Here is a 19,055-nt window from a genome sequence, read left to right as displayed (position 1 = left end):
GAAATAAATAAAATTTAGAGTGAATAAAATAAAATATCAATGAAACAGAAACTTTGTTTTTTTGGAAAGATAAACAAAATTGAAATCCTTTAGCTAGATTAACAAAAAAATGAGTCAAGCCTTAAATAAAATCAGAGAGACAAAAAGGAGACATTACATCTGATAAGACAAAGGAGACATTACATCTGATAAGACAAAAATTCAAAGGACCATCAGAGACTATTATGAGCAACAATATGTCAAAAATTGGAAAACCTGGAAGATACGGATTAATTTCTACACAAATACAACCTAACAAGGTTGAATCATGAAGAAATAGAAAACCTGAACAGACTAACAAGTCACAAGATACATGCAGTAATAAAGAAATTCCCATCAAAGAAAAACCCAAGACCTCATGGCTTCACTGCTGATTTCTACCAAACATCTAAAGAACTAACATCAATTCTTCTCAAGCTATTCCAAAATGTTGAGGAGGATGGAATACTTCTAAACTCATCCTATAAAGCACTATCCTGATACCAAAAACAGACAAAGCTACAACAAAAAAGGAAACATCCCTGATGTTTATAACGATATATTATAAAGATAATTCATCTTGATCAAGTAAGATTCATCTCAGGGATGCAAGATGGGTTCAACATATGCAAATAAATAAACATGATATACCACATTAATAGATTCAAAAACAAAAATCATATGATCATTTCAAAATATGACAAAAAGTTATTTGATAAAATGCTACATCCCTTCACAATAAAAACTCTCAACAAACCAGGTATAGAAGGAACATACCTCAAAACAATAAAAGGTTTTATATGCAAAACCCACAGCTAGCACATACTGAACAGGAAAAATTAAAAGCCTTTCCTCTAAAATCTGGAATAAGACAAGAATGCCCACTTTCACACTGTTATTCAACATGGTACTAGAAGTCCTAGCCAGAGCAATGAGAAGGGAGAAAGAAAGGGCATCCAAATTGAAAAGGAAGAAGTAAAATTGCCCTTGTTTGCAGACAATATAATCTTATATTTGGGAAAACGTAAAAATGCCAAAAGGTTGTTGGAATGGATAAATAAATTCAGCAAAGATGCAGAATACAAAATCAATGTGTAAAAATCAGTAGTATTTCCATATGTCAACAGCAGAGTCTAAAAAAGAAATTAAGAAAGCAATCCCATTTACAGTAGCTACAAAAAAATAATTAGAAATAATCTTAAAGAAGTAAAAGATCTCAACAATGAAACTATAAAATGCGTATTAAAAAATTAAAAAGGACATGAAAATGGAACAATATCCCATGATCATGATTACAAAAATTAATATTGTTAAAATGTTCATACTACCTAAAGAAATCTGCAGAATCTATGCCTATCAAAATACCATTCAGTATTCTCCATGGAAATAGAAACAAAAATTCTAAAAGTTATATGAAACCACACAAATCAGAACAGCCAAAGCAACCCTGAGCAAAAAGAACAAAACTGGAGGAATCATATTACCTGACTTCTGTTGGGGAAAATCTGAGTGTTGTGAAAAAAGCTGAGGCAGGGCTTGCATGTCTGAAATAATGTAAAAGAGTCTTGGAACATGTCCAGGGTCCAGGGTTTAAAACCCCTCTTGACCTTTGGAACACCAAGTTCTGTGCCAAAGGGTAGAAGTCTGCCCTGCCACACCATAATCTAAGCCCAAGGCATAAAACCCCTCGTGGCTTAGATAGAATCCAGGACTCAGGGCATAAAACCCCTAGTGGCCTCTGGAAAGTGTCTAGGCTTGCTGGCTCCTTGCTTCTAGCACTCCCAGGCTCATAGATGGATTGTATCTTAAACTAGAACATGTTTCCCATTATCTCAAGTAGCAGAACATGTTCCATATGCTTCAAAGAAAAATGCTAAAGTGTCACAGCTGTAGAAGATGCACTTGATGCATCACTTCCTTTCAATCCCCACATCCTCACCACCTGTTTCTTTGTTTGATCACCAACAAATAGCGTGAGCTCCCAGAGCTTGGGGCCTTTGCAGCCTCCATACTAGCGTTGGCCCCCTGGTCCCACTTTCACTCTTAACTTGCCTTTTCTCATTCCTTTGACTCCGCCCCCATGGCCTGGGGTTGGGTCTGATCACCCCAACATTCCTGGCACCCAACGTGAGGCAACAAAGACCATGGTGAAGGAAGCCTAGAGCATGTGAAAGTGGAGGATGCATTATCAGAGGACACCTGAAGACAACTGAAAGAAACTCGGCGGGAAGGCTGAGTGCTTGGAACAACCAGAGTAACAATGGGACAAAGTGAAAGCAAACATTCTGCTTATTTGAATTTCTTAAGGCATTTATTACAAAGAGGGGGAGTGAAAGTTAGTACTCGGAATTTGTTATCACTCTTTAGTACAGTAAAGCAGTTTTGCCCATGGTTCCCGGAACAAGGGACTATGGAGCTGGATGAATGGGAGAGAACTGGCAGAGATTTTAAAAAGGTGTATAAAGATTGAGCAAAAATTCCAGTTTCCATCTGGTCAATGTGGGCAGCTCTTGAGCCATTTCAAACAGATAATGAGGCAGATGCAGATGAGGAAGAGAAGGACAAGTGTAAAAAACTAACTTCAAATTCTGAATGTGAGGAACAAAAACCAGAAAAGGTTAAAGAAAAGAAAGGGTAACTGAAAAAAGTATGTTTTACTAGCTGTTGGTTCCATCTGCTGAATTAAGAATCCACCTCCACTCTCTCCCTTTAATGGGCAAGAAAATGAACTAACTGAAAAATTTACTGCTCCTGTAGTTGCAACATTAAAACCTGGAGCAATTTGTGGTGCTACACAAAATTCTACTTAAAAAGCTAGAGCTGAGGGAGACCTTGAAGCATGGTAATTTCCAGTTACTATAACTCAGCAAGGAGGAAAGAATATAGCTAATTGGGCCACTTTTCCTTTTAAGTTATTAAACGAATTTAAGCAAGCCATTAGTCAACATGGACCGAACTCTCCTTTTGTGCAAACTTTTTTTAAAAATGTGGCTCTTGATATCAGGTTAATACCATATGATTGGGATACCTTAACAAAATCTGTTCTCACTCCATCTCAGTATTTACAGTTTAAAACTTGGTGGGCTGATGAAGTTCAAACTCAGGAAAAGGAAAACACACAAGTGCAGCCACCTGTGCCTGTTTCCTTTGAACAGTTAATGGGAATCAGCCCTAATTGGGGTCAGTTAGAAAATCAAGCAGTAATGGAGGATGTTGCCATTGTTCAGCTGTGCTCTGTGTGCTTACAGGCATGGGAAAGGATAAACGTTACAGGGGAAAAATATCCTTCTTTCAGTTCTGTCTGACAAGGACCTAAAGAACCATATATTGATTTTATTGCTCAGCTCCAAGAGGCTGTGTGTAAAGCCATAACTGATAAAACAGCTCAGGATGTTGTAATACAGCTTCTTGTATATAATAAAGCTAATTCAGAGTGTCAAACTGCTATTAGACCTCTGAGAGGGAAGGTTCATTTAACTGAATATGTTAAGGCTTGCAATGGCATTGGAGGTAACTTACATAAGGCTACTCTTTTAGCTCAGGCTATGGCAGGATTGAAAGCAGGAAAGAATATGCCCCGTTTCTCAGGCTGTTGCTTTAATTGTGGGCAATTTGGACACACAAAAAAAAGGAATATAGAAAACTAAAATAAAAAGTCTGGACAAGATATACAGTGGAGGGATGCACATACAAAGAGCTGGGAAAAAGGAAAGATAATTTTATGGGGAAGAGGATTTGCCTGTGTGGGTACCCAACAAACATCTGAAGATCTATCATGAGCCACAGCACCTAGTGGACCCACCTGTACAGTGCACATTGAAGGTTTAAGGATTGCTTTTAAGCCTAGATTTGCTTTCTCTGTGCCTTCTGTCAGAAGGGGCCTGTTTCTCATTATCAGTGGAAAGTTTTACGCCATGGTAATTAACCAAAGAGGCAGAAGCTGAGTTACAGCTTGTAGAACAAATGCTTCAGAAATGGCATGCCTCCTGACTACAGCCACAAAAGTTTTTGCATCTGTTTTGCTAGATTTACTAATGTGGGGTTGAGGGTATGCTTGTGTTTTTGTAGGAGATGAACAAACCGTGTGGGTGCCCTCAAGATGTGTACAATCATGGAACAGGAGACTGGAGGGACCCAGGGATCCCAACCATGGACCTGGTTCCCCCAGTACAAGCCATGAGCCAGTTGAATCTGAATACAAAGATGGAAAAAGGACTGACCAGAGTCATGGTGACATCAACCCCCATAACATGGGGACAGATCAAGAAAACCACACAGGAAGCTGAGAAACTGCTGGAGCGCCAGGGTTTTACCTTTTGCTGGGATTCAGAGGTACAACAGATGCTTAACTGACCAATGCTTTCTGACTGAGCTCCTCTCTACCATGAATACAAGAGACCCTAATAGTTAGGCAAGAATATCATCGCCCCTATTCAGCACGAGGAAGTTACAGAAGATGGACCTTCATCCTGGTGCAACCGTTAAGATTAAGGGTCCTCTTGTAAAAGGGAAAGGGGAAATACGTAAGAAGCATTCAAACCAGAGCGACTCCATTTTGAATAAGGGCCAATGCATCCTAATGAGGAAGGGATGAAAATGAATATATTTATAGGATATAAATATCCCCCAATACGCCTGGGACCTGTTGTTGGATGTTTACAGATTGACACACAAGTCTGGTTGGCAGTAGTCCCCAGAAAAAATAAATCACAGGCTGCTTTGCATATGATTTTGGAACGTAGTTTAAAATATAATTATTCCAATCCTAAAACTCTGAAGTTTCATCCAAATAAGCTCAAATGTAAACAAAATAGAGTTTGGTTTGAAGGTATAGATGCTTGAACTTGGAAAGATTATATAGCAAGTAAGGCTGAGGTGCTACAAAATAATTCCTATGGAATCGTCATTGATTAGTTCCCTAAGATGATCTTTAAAGAAAATTGCACCAGAAGGCCCTCTTGTGACACAAATGTGGTAAGCTGATGGACTCGCTGGCAATTAAACCATACACAATACACTCAGATGGAAGCTAATGCCCTTATCATATAGAATCCTGCTGGCATTGTTGCCCCTAGTACAAAAATGGTATCTCCTGCCATAGGACAGGAACATTCAAAATTATGGAAATTAGCTATAGCTCAAAGTTCAATCAAAACTTGGGAGGGTAAATATAACAAATATAAAGAGAAGAGAGGAAAAAATAAATATGCTCTTTCTTTCTTTTCCAACAGGATCTTTTGGATTCAAAGTTGTGTTTGGCCACCTTTTATGTTAGCAATAAGGAAATGTTACCAACTTTTAATAAAAATCAGACTATCCTGATAATTAAAGCCAGAGAAGGAGTTTGGATCTCTGTGTCTCTAAAGAGACCATGGGAGGTATCACCATCCATTCACATAGTAACTAAGAGCCTTAAAAACTCTTATCCTGAAGATTTATAGTTGCTCTTATATTTGCTATAATTGGCCTTATTGCTGTTACTACTACTGCTGTAGTAGCTGGTGTGGCTTTACATTCATCTGTGTAAACTGTTGAATTTGTTGATAAGTGGAAAAAGAACTCTACAAAATTATGGAACGCTCAAGCTCAAATAGATGAGAAAACAGTTTTGTATTACCCCCCACAGTTATAATGAAACAGAACACTGATGGGAAAAAATTAAATGCCATCAGGAGGGCAGAGATGAAAATCTCACCCTTGATATTGTAAAATTAAAAGAGCAGGTTTTTGAAGCCTCTCAGGCTCACTTGAATCTGCTCCCTGGAACTGACATTTTAAGCAAGACAGCCGACAGGTTTTCTACAATCAATCCTCTTAAATAGATTAAGGCCACTGAAAGCTCTATACTTGCAAATCCTGTTCTAATAATTATGTGCTTGTGCTATCTCCTTTTAGTCTGCAGATGCAGAAGCTGCTGCTGGAGCGAAAGCCACCACTGAGAACAAGCAACGATAGCTGTGGAGGTTTTACAAAAAAGAAAAGGGGGTATGTTGGGGAAAAGCTGAGTGTTGGAAAAAAAGCTGAGACAGGGCTTGCTTGTCTGACATAATGTAAAAGAGTCTTGGAACATGTCCAGGGTCCAGGGTCTAAAACCCCTCTTGGCCTTTGGAACACCAAGTTCTGTGCCAAAGGGTGGAAGGCTGCCCTGCTGCACCATAATCTAAGCCTAGGGCATAAAACCCCTCGTGGCTTGGATGGAATCCAGGACTCAAGGTATAAAACCCCTAGTGGCCTCTGGCTCCTTGCTTCTAGCATTCCCAGGCTCATAGATTGATTGTATCTTAAACTAGAAGAACATGTTTCCCATTATCTCAAGTAGCAGAACATGTTCTGTATGCTTCAAAGAAAATGCTAAACTATCACAGCTGTAGATCATGCGCTTGACGCATCGCTACCTTTCAATCCCCACGTCCTCACCACCTGTTTCTTTGTTTGATCACCAACAAATAGCATGGGCTCCCAGAGCCTGGGGCCTTTGCACCCTCCATACTAGCATTGGCCCCCTGGTCCCACTTTCACTCTTAACTTGTCTTTTCTCAATCCTTTGACTCCGCCAGACTTCATAGCCCCCATGGCCTGGTGTTGGGTCTTATCATCCCAATACTATCTAAAGAAACCTGCAGAGTCAATGCCTATCAAAATACCATTCTGTATTCTCTACATAAATAGAAACAAAAACTCTAAAATTTTTGTGAAACCACACAAGAATCAGAACAACCAAAGCAACTCTGAGCAAAAAAGAACAAAACTGGAGGAATCATATTACCTGACCTCAAAATATACTACAAAGCTATAACCAAAACAGCATGGCACTGACTTAAAAATGGACACAAAGGCCAGTGGAACAGAATACAGATTCCAGAAATAAATTCATGCATTTACAGTCAACTCATTTTCAACAAAGATGCAAAGAGTATACACTGGGGAAAGAATAGTCTCTTCAATAAATGGTGCTAGGAAAAATAAATATCCATGTGAATGCATGAATGAAACCAGAGCCCTATCTCTCACTCTATACAAAAATCAACTCCAGATTGATTAAACATGTAAATGTAAGATCTGAAACCATGAAACATCTAGAAGAAAACATTGAGAAAACACTTCAAAACACTGGTCTAGCCAAAACGTTCTTGCATAAGACCTCAAATGCACAAGTAATCAAAGCAAAAACTGACAAATGGGATTATATCAAGCTAAAAAGCTTCTATACAGCAAAGGGAAAAATTAACAAAGTGAAGAGACAAGCTACGCAATTGGAGAAAGTATTTTCAAGCTATTCATCCAATAAGAAATTAATAGAATATATAAGGAACTCACACAACTCAATGGACAAAAAATCAAATAATCAGATTACAAAATGGACAAAAGATCTGGACAGACATTTCTCCAAAGAAGACATCCAATGGCCAAGAGGTAAATGAAAAAATTATCAACATCACTAGTCATCAGAAAAATGCAAATCAAAACCACAATGAGATATCATCTCCCCCAGTTAAAATGGCTATTATCAAAAAGATAATAACAAATGCTGGCAAGGGCATGGAGAAATGGGAACGCTCTATATATTCTTTGTAGGAATGTAAATTAGCACAGCCACTATGGAAAGCAGTATGAAGGTTCCTCAAAAAACTAAAACTAGAACTACCGTGTGATCCAGCAATCTCACTGCTGAATAGATATCCAACATCTGTATTATCTTGAGGTTCACATCTGTGCCTTCCAATTAGAACTGGTTGAATTCTGCTGGTTCTCCATAAGCTGAGAAATTGTGAATTTCATCCTGAATGTTGTGCATGTTGTGTTTTGTGTAGACTGTGGGTTGCCATAATCCTTGGGAGAATGTTGATGTTTTGGTTTCTGCAGAAAATCAAGCTGGTTAGGTTGAGACTACAAGTTCCAACTCTCCTATGTGTGGTAGTTCCAAGCTGTGCTCAGTTCATATAGCTCTGTTACAGTGGTTTGGGACTTTGCACACATTAAGTGTAGCTTAAGGTGAGCATAAGACTTTGGTGGTTTCATGCTCAGAATTAGCAGATCCCTTCTCCAGCTCACTCTGCTCTAGAATCCTTTCCAGCTCCACTGGGCTCTTTTCTGGTTCCTCTACCTAGAAAGATGGGGTTTCCAGGAAAGTTCTAACCACTGGCCCCACTGTGTTGCTTTGTGTGGACGCACCCTGGAGGCAAATCCACGGAAGACAGAAAACTGACCTCTGCATATTTACTGCTCCAAGTTTTTCTCCAGTCCACACTCTGCCTCCTTTCATTTACTTCTCAGGGTCTTTGGGTAATCATACTTTGTATGTGTCCAGAGTTTTAATCTGTGATCTGGGAAGGATATCCTGCAGTGGGTCTGCCACCACAGTGGAGCTGGAATTTCTAAGTCCTTTTCCAGAGTCCCTGTATCTCTCCCGAAATCCATCATCTCTTCACCCATTACGTACATTTCTTGCCCATAGATTAAAAAGTTAACATACTTATTTTAAAGTCTTTGTAGGCTAGCTCCAAAATCTGGGTCTATTCTGGTCTGTTTCTATGTACTGAGTTCTCTAAATTGTGGGTCAACTTTTACCACTTACTCATAAGGCTAGTAATTTTTCATCGTACACTGAATATCTGGGATCTGTTCTAGGAAAAGCCATGGAAATCGAATCTCAGTTTTTTCAAGAGTCAAATCTGTTCCAGTTCCTGCCAGAGTTTTGATTGTTCTCCAGTGCCTTCAAAGAGTTGTTTCTTAATGTCTCAGTTTCTAACTGTTCAGTAATTTAGTATGATGCAAGCTATACCACTATCATTAGAAACAATATCATCTTTCAGGACTTAAGAAAGCTTCCTTCCTATTCTCCATCTCCCCTTGGAATTTGGCAAACAGTGTTTGAACTTTTCTGTAGAAACTACCCTGAAATATTGCTCATTGCCCTCTCACTCCCTCATCCACACAAGCGAAAACAAAGAGAGAAGACAGCACAGCCTGGCCAAGGGCCCGTGGCAGTGCTGTTCTCAAGCTGTAGACAGTTCTTTCTCCTCCACTGTGCCATCTCACTACAGCACACGACCATCAAACACTGATCATGTATTGATGCAGACGTACTACATGCCTTGCCTTGTGTCCTCAGAGCATCTTAATACGGAAATCCGTAACATGACCTCCATAACATCCAGAACATCTTAACATGGAAATCCATTTAACATGAGGCAGACAGCCCCAAATGCTGGGAGAGAGAACATAAACAACTGCTGTGGTGATTCAAAGAAACCAACTCCTGCTGGTAAGACTAACAGGAATTTCAGGAGGAAGGAATGCAGAAAGTGGACCCTCACTGCTCATGCAGGCAGAGACATTTATGTGTCTGTCTCCTTTTGCTTCAGCTGTGTCATTGGAGTGCAGGTGGTAGTGGCTGTTAGTATACCAAGCCTTCTACATAAAGTGTGTCCTGCAGATGAGCTGCACTGGTATCCTCAGTCCGTGTCAGCAAGACAGGACTGTAGGACTCACCCAGGTCCACTGATGAAAACAAGCATCTCAGCAAGCTCACCAAGTGTTCTACGTGCATGTGAAAGTGTGAAGGGCACCAACACGAAGCACTGTGTCTTTTACAAGAACGACTGTAAGACCTCACTTCTCTCTGTCCAGGCATTCACACATTCAGTAGAGGGAAAGGGGCACAGGGAGAACCACAGGTAACATGGACTGAGCATCTGCCACTGTGCACTTCATGTGTGTTCTGTCACCTTACACCCATCAGCCCTTGAGTTAGTCATTTCCATTCTGAAGATAAGGAAGTTGAAGGTCAAAGAGGTTAAATAAGTGGCCCAAGATAACAAGAAAAGTGGCAGAACCTGAATTTGAAGCCATATCTGGCTGATGCCAAACCTGTGCCATGCTTTCCATTGCACTGTACTGCCTATCCCCGATGTGGGACTCAGGAGAGACAGGTACTGGTGTGGTTCTGCCACTAACAAGTTCAGTGATCTTGGTTAATTCTTTCTATCCTTCTAGAACACAGATCTTCACGTATCAGTTGATGAAGGTGGAACTGCTGAAAGTTCACAAATGAAGGAATAGCGTTGCTTCAGGGAAATGGCTGATGGAACCAGCCTTCAGATTGAGTGTTGGAGCCCCTGCTGTGTTACAGAAAAAGAATGAGAAAACCAGGAGTGCAGCAAAGTGTGAGACAAAGAGTTCAGGATAGATGTGAGGGCACCTGGGTTCTAGTCCCTCCTCTACCATTTGATAGCTGTGAGCCTCAGCTGCTTCATCTATAAAATGGAGACAAATGATCTTTCTAGCTATCTCTCATATGTTTGACTGGTTTCAGTGAGATTATGTATGAAAATATTCTCAGAGATGTCATGAAGTAATCTATTAACACAGGCATTTATCTGTCTGCCTTCATTTTCACAGCATGATTTAGGTATTTCTAAACTAACAAACCAAGGAATATGACTGTGATCTGTGTGCCATGGTGGCAACTGAGCACCAGCTCTGGCCAAGCCCATCCCCTCTGCACATTTGCCTGCCCTTACACTGGGAATTACAGGTGATAAAACTGGTGCAGGCTCTGCCCCTGTGAGACAGCCAGTGGTGTCAGAGAAGCAGAGGTCATGGTTCCAGAGCAAGGAGCCCCTTGTGAAACCATCTGTGGTGATGGGCATGCTGCCTATCTTTGCTAGTCACTTTGGTGGCTACCATAACTGAGAAACTGAACTCGAAATTTAATTTAATTTTAATTAGCTTAAATTTAAATAGCCATGACTGCAGCTACTGGGGAGCAGCACAGCTTAGAATTCAACTGAGCTGTGGATCTGTTCATCAATCTTAAGGTTTCATAGCTGTCCTCTTAAGGCCAACACATAAACTGACTTTGTTATTTGCAGTTCTGAAACCCTAGCCACTAATGCTTTTTTCCCCAAAATCAAACAAAATTTTCATGGCATGATTTTTTATAATGGTAGGTTTCTTAGGAATCCAATTATCACTTTGTAGCAACATAAATAAAACCAATAAAATGTGAAGGCCACAAAAACAAAAAATTAAATTTTGTTATGTATGTTTGCCTACCTGGAAAGATATAATATTTTATGTCCTTCTCTTTGAAATTAAAAAAAAATCAGGGACTGAAAAGAGTAAGACGTTGTGGGGGTCACTCCCCCTACTGGCCGTAGTGGTCCCCTACCTTGCATGTTCTGCTTCCTGGCTGGCGTGCTGGTGCGAGCAGAGACACCCCCGAGGTGCAGGGATGGGCCAGGTGGGCGGCACACGGTGAGACACAGGGGGTTCAGATGTCGGTTCTCGTTCTTGGGGGAGGTGCTGATGGGAGCGGCTGGGCTCAGCTGCAGAAGAGCAGGGGCCGTGACTGGCTGAGGAAATGTTTCCCAGGGAGCCTGTGAATGAAACAAGAAGGAAGGGCATCTTTGTCCTAAAGTGGGCTGCTAGAGGCAGAAACACATGAAGGCAGAGGCGATAATCCAGCCCCAGCACCCCTCCTCTCACATGCCCGCCCCTGTGTCCTCCCAGAGGAGGGCTGGGGCCTCCTGGCTATCACGGCTGAGGAGCAGACCCTCTGCCTCTTTCCTACCCTACAGCAGCCTGGAAGCCTCATAGTGCCCTGGGCCATGACTGCGCCACTCCCAGACGGTGTGACTCCCCACAGTCCAGGAGTGTGGTCCAGGCCCCCAGGCAAGACAGCCTCTGCAGTAGTGAGTGCCACCACCTCCCTCCTCCATGGTGGCTCCTCTGTCACGGCCTCCCTCAAAGTTAAGGCTGCCTGGGTCAAGTGAGGCTTGCCAACTGAAGCCGCATTCTTGGAAACCCAGCTTTCCTGACTGTCCTTCCATGGCATCTCAGACTCCTGATGTGTTGGCAAGGAAGAGAGGGTATCATGAACAGGTGGTACTTTGCTGCACCCCAAGCCCAGCATACTGTTCATCTGGCTTGCTCTCCAGGACCTGTCCACACTCCTCAACAGAACCTACAAGGCCTTTCACAGTCTGACCTGTTTCCTGCTTTCCTACACTCACAACCAAGGTATATGGCAGCATCGGCCATCCTGCACACACCAGCCTCTTTCAGGCTTCTTTGCTTTGGCTTATGCTGTTCTTTCTGCCTGGATTTCACTTCTACTCAAACTCACATGCAGACTTTAAGACCCTGCTCAAATATCATATTCTCTCTGAAACTTCCTGAACCAGCTTTCTTCTGGGTGTCACAGCACTTGGCCCATGTTCCCATTATATGCATGATCCCATCATAGGCACTTCCTTGCCCAGTCCATGGGTTTTTGAGAATCGCAACTGATGTTGTTACCTCCACGGCCCAAGCATTCACCTAATAAGAGGCCAGGTACATAGACAGTTTTTAGTTTGTGTTTGCAGAATAAATAAAAACATAACTTTCAGCAATCAAAAATCCCAACAGCAAAACTTCTTGTTCAAAAGAAATGAAGGTCTACAGGTGTAATTTCAAATGATGTGATCGTTAGTGGGGTTATGTTTGGGTGGTGTTGATGGTGGCTTTCTAAGGGTTCCTCAAGTCATATCAGAGGGGACAGAGTTCTCTTTCTGCCTCCCTGATATCTGGCCTATTTCTGGCTGTGCCACCTCATGGCCTGAAGCAGGAACCCCAGCTGGCTAACGCCCCTGAGTGTCTGCTCCTCTCCAGCTGTTTCTGATGCTGGCAAGACAAGTTCTGCCAGTGAGCAACAGAAACATCTGACAGGGCTCCGGGAAAGATGGCTCCACTGACAGCTACGTGCACTCCAAGATGAGCTCCCATGCGGGTCTCCTGGTGAGGAGGGTCTCCTGCTAACAGAATCAATGGCCTTGCAGCTCCAAAAGACCTGCAAGATGAATGCTCTACCAGTGGAGGAGAAAGAGTCTATGCTAGGGGGCCAAGCAGCCACGGCACCAAGGATGAACACAGCTGCTGCCCAGGGAGGGTGCAACAGAAAGCTCTGCCGAGCCTCTGCTCCTGCCATCTTGTTGGATCTGCTTCCTCTGCCTTCAATGGAGCTATTCTTCAGGGTTCCGTTCTAGATCCTCCTCACCCTGACTCTGGATACTTCAGGATGATCCTGTCCTCCCACAGCCCCTGGTACCGCCTAAGTGATGGCAACGCTAAAATCTGAACCTGCAGCTCAGGCCTTTCTGGGGCTCCCCGCTGCAAGGCAGACACACCACAAGCAGGTGTCCCCGATGCTCCAAGTGAGCCCCTCGCATGCCTGTGTTCCCTCTAGGTGAGGCACATCAGCATGACTGTCCACACCACTCTCCAAGCCAGAGCCCAGGCATCACTGTGACCCTTCACTGTTTCTCACCAACCATGTCCTGTCTTTACGGCATTGCTCATGGAAAGCTCTTCCACAGTGGCCCTGCATCCTTAAGTTGACTCACACAGCATTCTCTCTCTTTCTAAAACCATATTTCTGTTTATTTCTTCAACCAGTTTCTTGCCAGTAATTGCTCGTGTTTCAAATGGAATTCTTGTAAAATACCAACCTTTCTCTCATCGCTCCATACATTCAGCTCAAAACTCAGTGAGGGCAGAGATTTTATCTCTTTTGAAATGGTTTTGTTCTCAGAATCAAGCCCAGTGTGTGATACAACAAGTATGTGTTGATCAAACAAAGGATGTAGCATAGTAAGGAACTACTCTCCTGGTGACAGTCACTGCTCTTCATTGCCCTCCCAATAAAGTCCAGGCACCTCAGTCTGGTAGGAAAGGCCACTTTTCCACAACCCACTCACTCTGTCCTGTCACCCCAAGCATCCTTCATGCCCCCAGTTGTATGTGTGGGCTGTAAGGATGAAAGAGGGACCCACCCTCACCTCCACAGCCCCTGTCTAGCACTCAGGCAGTAGAGTCCTATCCGTGACCCAGAGTCCATTCATATGCAGACCTGAGGGTCTATCAGCACCAAGTCATGGCTATAAAGCTGATCAGCTCTCTCAAAAGGCCTATAGCTCCAGAAACATTCTTTCAAAGCAGTTCTGACAATAAACGTTGCCTGAAGAGATCTTAAAACCAGACTGCTGTGTTTTGTCCCAGAGTTTCTGATTCAGTAAGTCTGGACTGGGGTGCAGACTGACTTACAAGAATGAATTACTTACTGACATTCTTACAAGAATGTGCAGGTCTAACAAGTTCCCAGGTTATCCTGATGCTGATGAACTAAGAATGGTTTTTACATTTTCAAAGGATTGTAACATTTTAAAAAAATAGGAATATAAAAGAGACTATATGTGGCCTTCAAAATCTAAAATATGTACAGGAAGAATCTGCTGAGCCCTGGACCCTTGCTACTCAAAATGAAGCTTTTCTTTTCAATTTTACCCTCCCAAAAAAGTGGGAAAGAGTGCAGCTTCCAAAAGACACAAATGCCTGGGTCCACCACTCAAAGATTTCTAGGTAACTCACTTGGCACAGGTCCTTGGCATCAACATTTTTTAAATGTCCCTCAATTCTGATGTGCAACCAGGTTCAACAATGATCAATTTAGACCATACACCTGCCTCAGGAAAAAAAAAAAGAAGAAAAGCCTGCTCCTTAACCTTCCTGGTGAGTAGAGGATGAGCCCGAACAAATGTGAAGGAGCACTTCTGCAACTTAAAATTCATTTTAAAAAGCTGAACTACTCTTTTGTGAAGGTTATTAAAACCCAAGCATAACTCTGTATTTGCTCCTTTCACCTGTCCCCTCCTAAGTGATTACAAATCAGTAAGATTCACAAAGCACCCCTAAACAAACCCACCAAGGGTCAAGTGCAACTGTGCCAGGTGGTCTGAAGTAGGTGGGCCAGAACAGCCAGAGATGGATCAGTAGAGGGCAAAGGAGAGGTCTTCCCTAGGGGTGGCTGAGAGGCGACAGGTCAAAGGTGCAGAGAGCTCAGGGAAGGGAGAGAGGTGAAGGACTGAGGATGGTAGTGATATCGAGGTATCTGAAGAAACACCCAAAATGCCTTTAGCTTCATCATGAGCCCAACACTTCTTGGCAGTGTTGGCAGCTAGAGCTACCCTCCTTGCTGGAGATCGGAGGGCCTCATCTCAGCCCCTCCTGAGACAGGGCTGTGTGTGCTCCCATACCTGTGCTTTCCTCAATCTGCCTGAAGCCGCAGATCTGACAGATGCTCTGGACCCACTTGTTCATGTCCTCCCTGGTCTCAGCCACCAGGTAAAAGGTACGCTCACTGGTCTTGATGTCAAACATGTAGCCCTTCTGAATCTCCTTCTTGTTGAAGTTCAGAGTCACACCAACATCCAGCTGCTCACAGAGGTTCAGGTTGATGGTGCGCAGGGGATTCTTGGAGCCATCATTCTTGTAGTATTCCAGAACATCTGGGTCACTGCTAGTCTGGCCCCTCCGCAGGATAAACCAGCGTTTCCTCCAGACCTAAATCCCACCAGGAAGGAGTAAGAAGAGGGGAAACATTCATTTGTTATTACCAAGCTTTTCACAGATCTAAGACATCACTAAGTTGAGGACGGGACTTGGACCTGCACTCAGCCTATGTCTCCCTTTCGGATTTCCCCAGAGTTTCAAAGGTGGCGAGTGACTCTGAATGCATTTTACTGCAGTATCTCACTATGTCAACAGAGTCTCATCACTACAAAATAACATGTGCATTTCCACACTTTAGAGCAGGAGGTTGGGTGAGAACACTTTATAGCAACAATGTCATTAGGCTAGAACACTGATAGCACTTTTAGACAGAGCAGAACTCTCAAAGCCACAACATCTTAGTTTATAGATGGGGACCTCCACTAAGCATGGTGAGTTGAAGCAACAGTGTCAGAAGCAGAAGTATTAGCAGTAAACAAGTAGCAGAAAAACATGTTTCCCAACTTTTAGTAAAATGTGCTTTTTACCATATCATGATGCTTTAGAAGAGTCACAGAAAAACCCTTCTAAAACTTCTCTCAAGCACAGGACTTCAGGATGCTTCATTTTTAAGGGACACAGTCTTACTCTGTCACTCAGGCTGGAGTGCAGTGCTGGCACAGTCACAGCTCACTGCACCCTCTAATTCCTGAGCTTAGGTAATCCTCCCACTTCAGCCTCCTAAGTAGCTGGGACTAGAGCACACACCACCATACCTAGCTAATTCTTTAATATATTTTTCTGCAGAGATGGGGTCTCACTATGTGCCTAGGCTCATCCTGAATTCCTGGCCTCATGTGATCCTCCTGCTTCTGCCTCCCAAAGCACTGAGAGGCTTTTTTTCTGTCTTGTTCACTGCTCTATCCCTAGTACTTATAATAGTGTCTCGTACATGCTAAGTGCTCAGTATGTATTAGTGATCAGATAAACTCCTTACACTACTCCACCCCATAGAATTGAACGCATGATTATATTTTCTCTCAGGCTGTCTTCTTCCATCTCTTCAACAAGACTGAATGATCCACGAGCAGACACTACACACAGGGATAAAAGACTACCCATGGTAGAGAACTGTGGAAGAGTCTATGCTTTTCCACTGGCTCCAGGTGTGACTTTCCAGTAAGCCACTTACCTCTTTGGAGCTTGTCTCAGCTACTGGAATCACCACCACCACCACCACCACCACCACCCTGAGTACCTTATAGTTTTATTATGCAAATAAACCCAAACCACTTGGTATACAACCCTGAAGGACTACAGATGCCAAGCATCAGGTTATTATCACAACTCTTTAGAACGCAGGAGACCTACACTCTAGGACTCCTACCACCTTTTCCCACTCACCTTTTATCCTTATTCTCCCCCTTATCAACCTTCCTTTCCATGGCTCTATTATAATCACACCCTTGCTTCTTTCTCCATTACCCTTATTTATCTGGCAAAACCACAGCCCCTGGCTAAGCCTAATGCTTTGCCTACTCCACCTGTTCCCATTCAGCTGTGAACAGCTGGAGAGAATTACATAACCATGCTGCCTGGTATCACTTTAACTTCAAGGGGCCCTCATGTGGCCCAATGTCCTACCATATTTACCTAGTTCATGGCTTTCTCCTGCTGTTTTGCAACAACTTCTCAACTTCTCTCCCTTTAAACCTCCAACACCCCTATTTCTTTGTTTCTTATTCCATGAGAAAATATAAGCAATGCAAAGAGAATCCGCCTCCACACCCACCAGCCTGCCTGTGCCTATAGCACTGGACCTTGTCACTGGGGAGCACAGAATCTTCATCCATTCTAAGGCCAACCTTCTTGCATTTGTGAACACCCTCTCACTCGCAAATGAACATCACCCCAACAGTTCTCCACCTCTACTAGGATCATTCCCATCAAGACACAAACTTCTCCCATCTTAGAAAAAAATTAAAAGTTTGGCTTTAGCCCGCATTCTCTTCCAACTATGGCCCAGGTTTTCTACCCTCTTTACCTTAAAACTCTGAAGAGTTTCCTCACTGCTAATCTTCATTTCCTCTCCTCCTGTTTTGTGAAATCACTCTAATTAGGCTGTTCCCCTTCTGCACCACTAAAATGACTCAGGGAAGGTCCCAAAAACTTCATTGCTGCTATATCAACTCCTGGGCCTCACTTAATCTCCCAGCATAACCCATGCCCAATAAGCCTTGGATTGAAAAAGATTGAAGATTGAGGCACAGCCAGACAGGATAGAGTTGAAGAACATAAAAATAAGTGCTACTTATTTTACAGTCACCTGAAGTCTTGCCCAGGCTGCTGCCTTCACAATTCTGCATATGCGTGGTGCAGGTGCATGCATATTATGAGCATAGCAAGTGTACTGTTACTACTCTAGCTGGCGTTTACTCTCATATATTGTGAGAGTTTTTATGCTACTGCATTATTTCAATTTTGTGTAAATTATGCAGCTGTATTTCCATACATTAAGTTAATATGTTCACCTTAAATTCTGTGATCTTGCTATATTCACCTAGTTCTGGGAGGGTTTTTGAAGATTTCTTAGAAGTTCCTGTATATCCAATCATGCCTTTTGAGAATAAAGACAATTTTACTTCATCTTTTACAATCTCCCTGACTTTCATTTCTTTTTAATGCTTGTTATACTGACTAGACCCTTTGGTACAACACTGTATAAAAGTCACATGCACAGACATCCTTGCTTTGTTCATAATCTTAGGGCAAAACGTTCAGTATTTTATGATTAAGAATGATGTTAGCTGTAGGTTCTTCATAGATACAACTAATTTTCTATGGTTTGTTGAAATTTGGTCAAATACTTTTTTGCATCTATTCAGATGATCATGTGATTTTTCTTTATTCTCTTACTGTGATGAACTGCACTGGCCTGTTTTTAAATGTTAAGCCAACTTTGCATTCATTCTATAAACGCCTTGGTCATAAAGTGGCAGAGCAAGACTTCAAGCCCAGCAGCCTGGTTTCATGGGGTCTGCTTGTTCTCTCACCAATATTGCTTTACGTGTAGAGTTTGGGCTGAGGGTAGGGGAGAGGGAACAGTGATGACGATAGCGCTGCAAAGATAGTTGGGTGGATAACGGAATACAGTTTCCCAAATCTGTAAGCAGATCCTTGAAAGCTGTGGGTTGCTCAGCTCCAGTCTTCATCCTCCCAACACTTTCCTCCAGTGCCTGTAATTTACTGGAAATCCTTCTGCGTCCATGTTGTGTATCAGTATCATTACACTCCCTAGAAGCACACTGCTGAAGTATTTCTTTTAGCATTTCTCATATTGTGGGTTGTCTGGAAACATACGGTCTTAGTTTGTTGTTGTTGTTGTTGTTTTCTATCTGATGCTCTGACAGTGTGTTTGTTTTGCCTTCATATTTTAAAACAGAATTTACCACTGGAGAATCCAGGATGATGGCACCACAGACTGTGTCATGGCCTGTGTTCTCCATGTCTTCATTTCCTCACCTGAGAAATGAGGACAACACTGTGCCTATGCTATCAGGCTGTTCTAAGGATATGAAGTGACTCAGCTAAAAGCCTTGGTACTGCGCCTCACACCTAGCAAATATTCAATGAACACTTAAAGAAAAACCAATGTGTGCCTACAGTGATCAGATTCTGTTAGGCAGACTACATATAGGATAAAAGCCACAGGTCATGGTTTCCAG

The 19,055-nt window shown here is 42.6% G+C and overlaps 1 protein-coding gene across 1 annotated transcript in view; it reads right to left on the bottom strand.

The window, feature by feature from the left end:
• Positions 1–18,836, bottom strand: part of GAB4 (GRB2-associated binding protein family, member 4) — a 55,238-nt gene extending 36,402 nt beyond the window's left edge. The window contains exons 1-3 of the mRNA XM_011930974.1: positions 18,780–18,836; positions 15,096–15,402; positions 11,192–11,399 (exon numbers count right to left, since the gene is read on the bottom strand). Coding sequence (XP_011786364.1) covers positions 11,192–11,399; positions 15,096–15,402; positions 18,780–18,836 — 572 coding nt within the window. The remainder of the gene's footprint in view (positions 1–11,191; positions 11,400–15,095; positions 15,403–18,779) is intronic.
• Positions 18,837–19,055: the final 219 nt, after the last annotated feature.

The sequence above is a fragment of the Colobus angolensis genome, unplaced genomic scaffold (assembly GCF_000951035.1).
Source record: "Colobus angolensis palliatus isolate OR3802 unplaced genomic scaffold, Cang.pa_1.0 Scaffold887, whole genome shotgun sequence".
Lineage (NCBI taxonomy): Eukaryota > Metazoa > Chordata > Mammalia > Primates > Cercopithecidae > Colobus > Colobus angolensis.
This window is presented reverse-complemented; position numbering and strand designations above follow the sequence as displayed.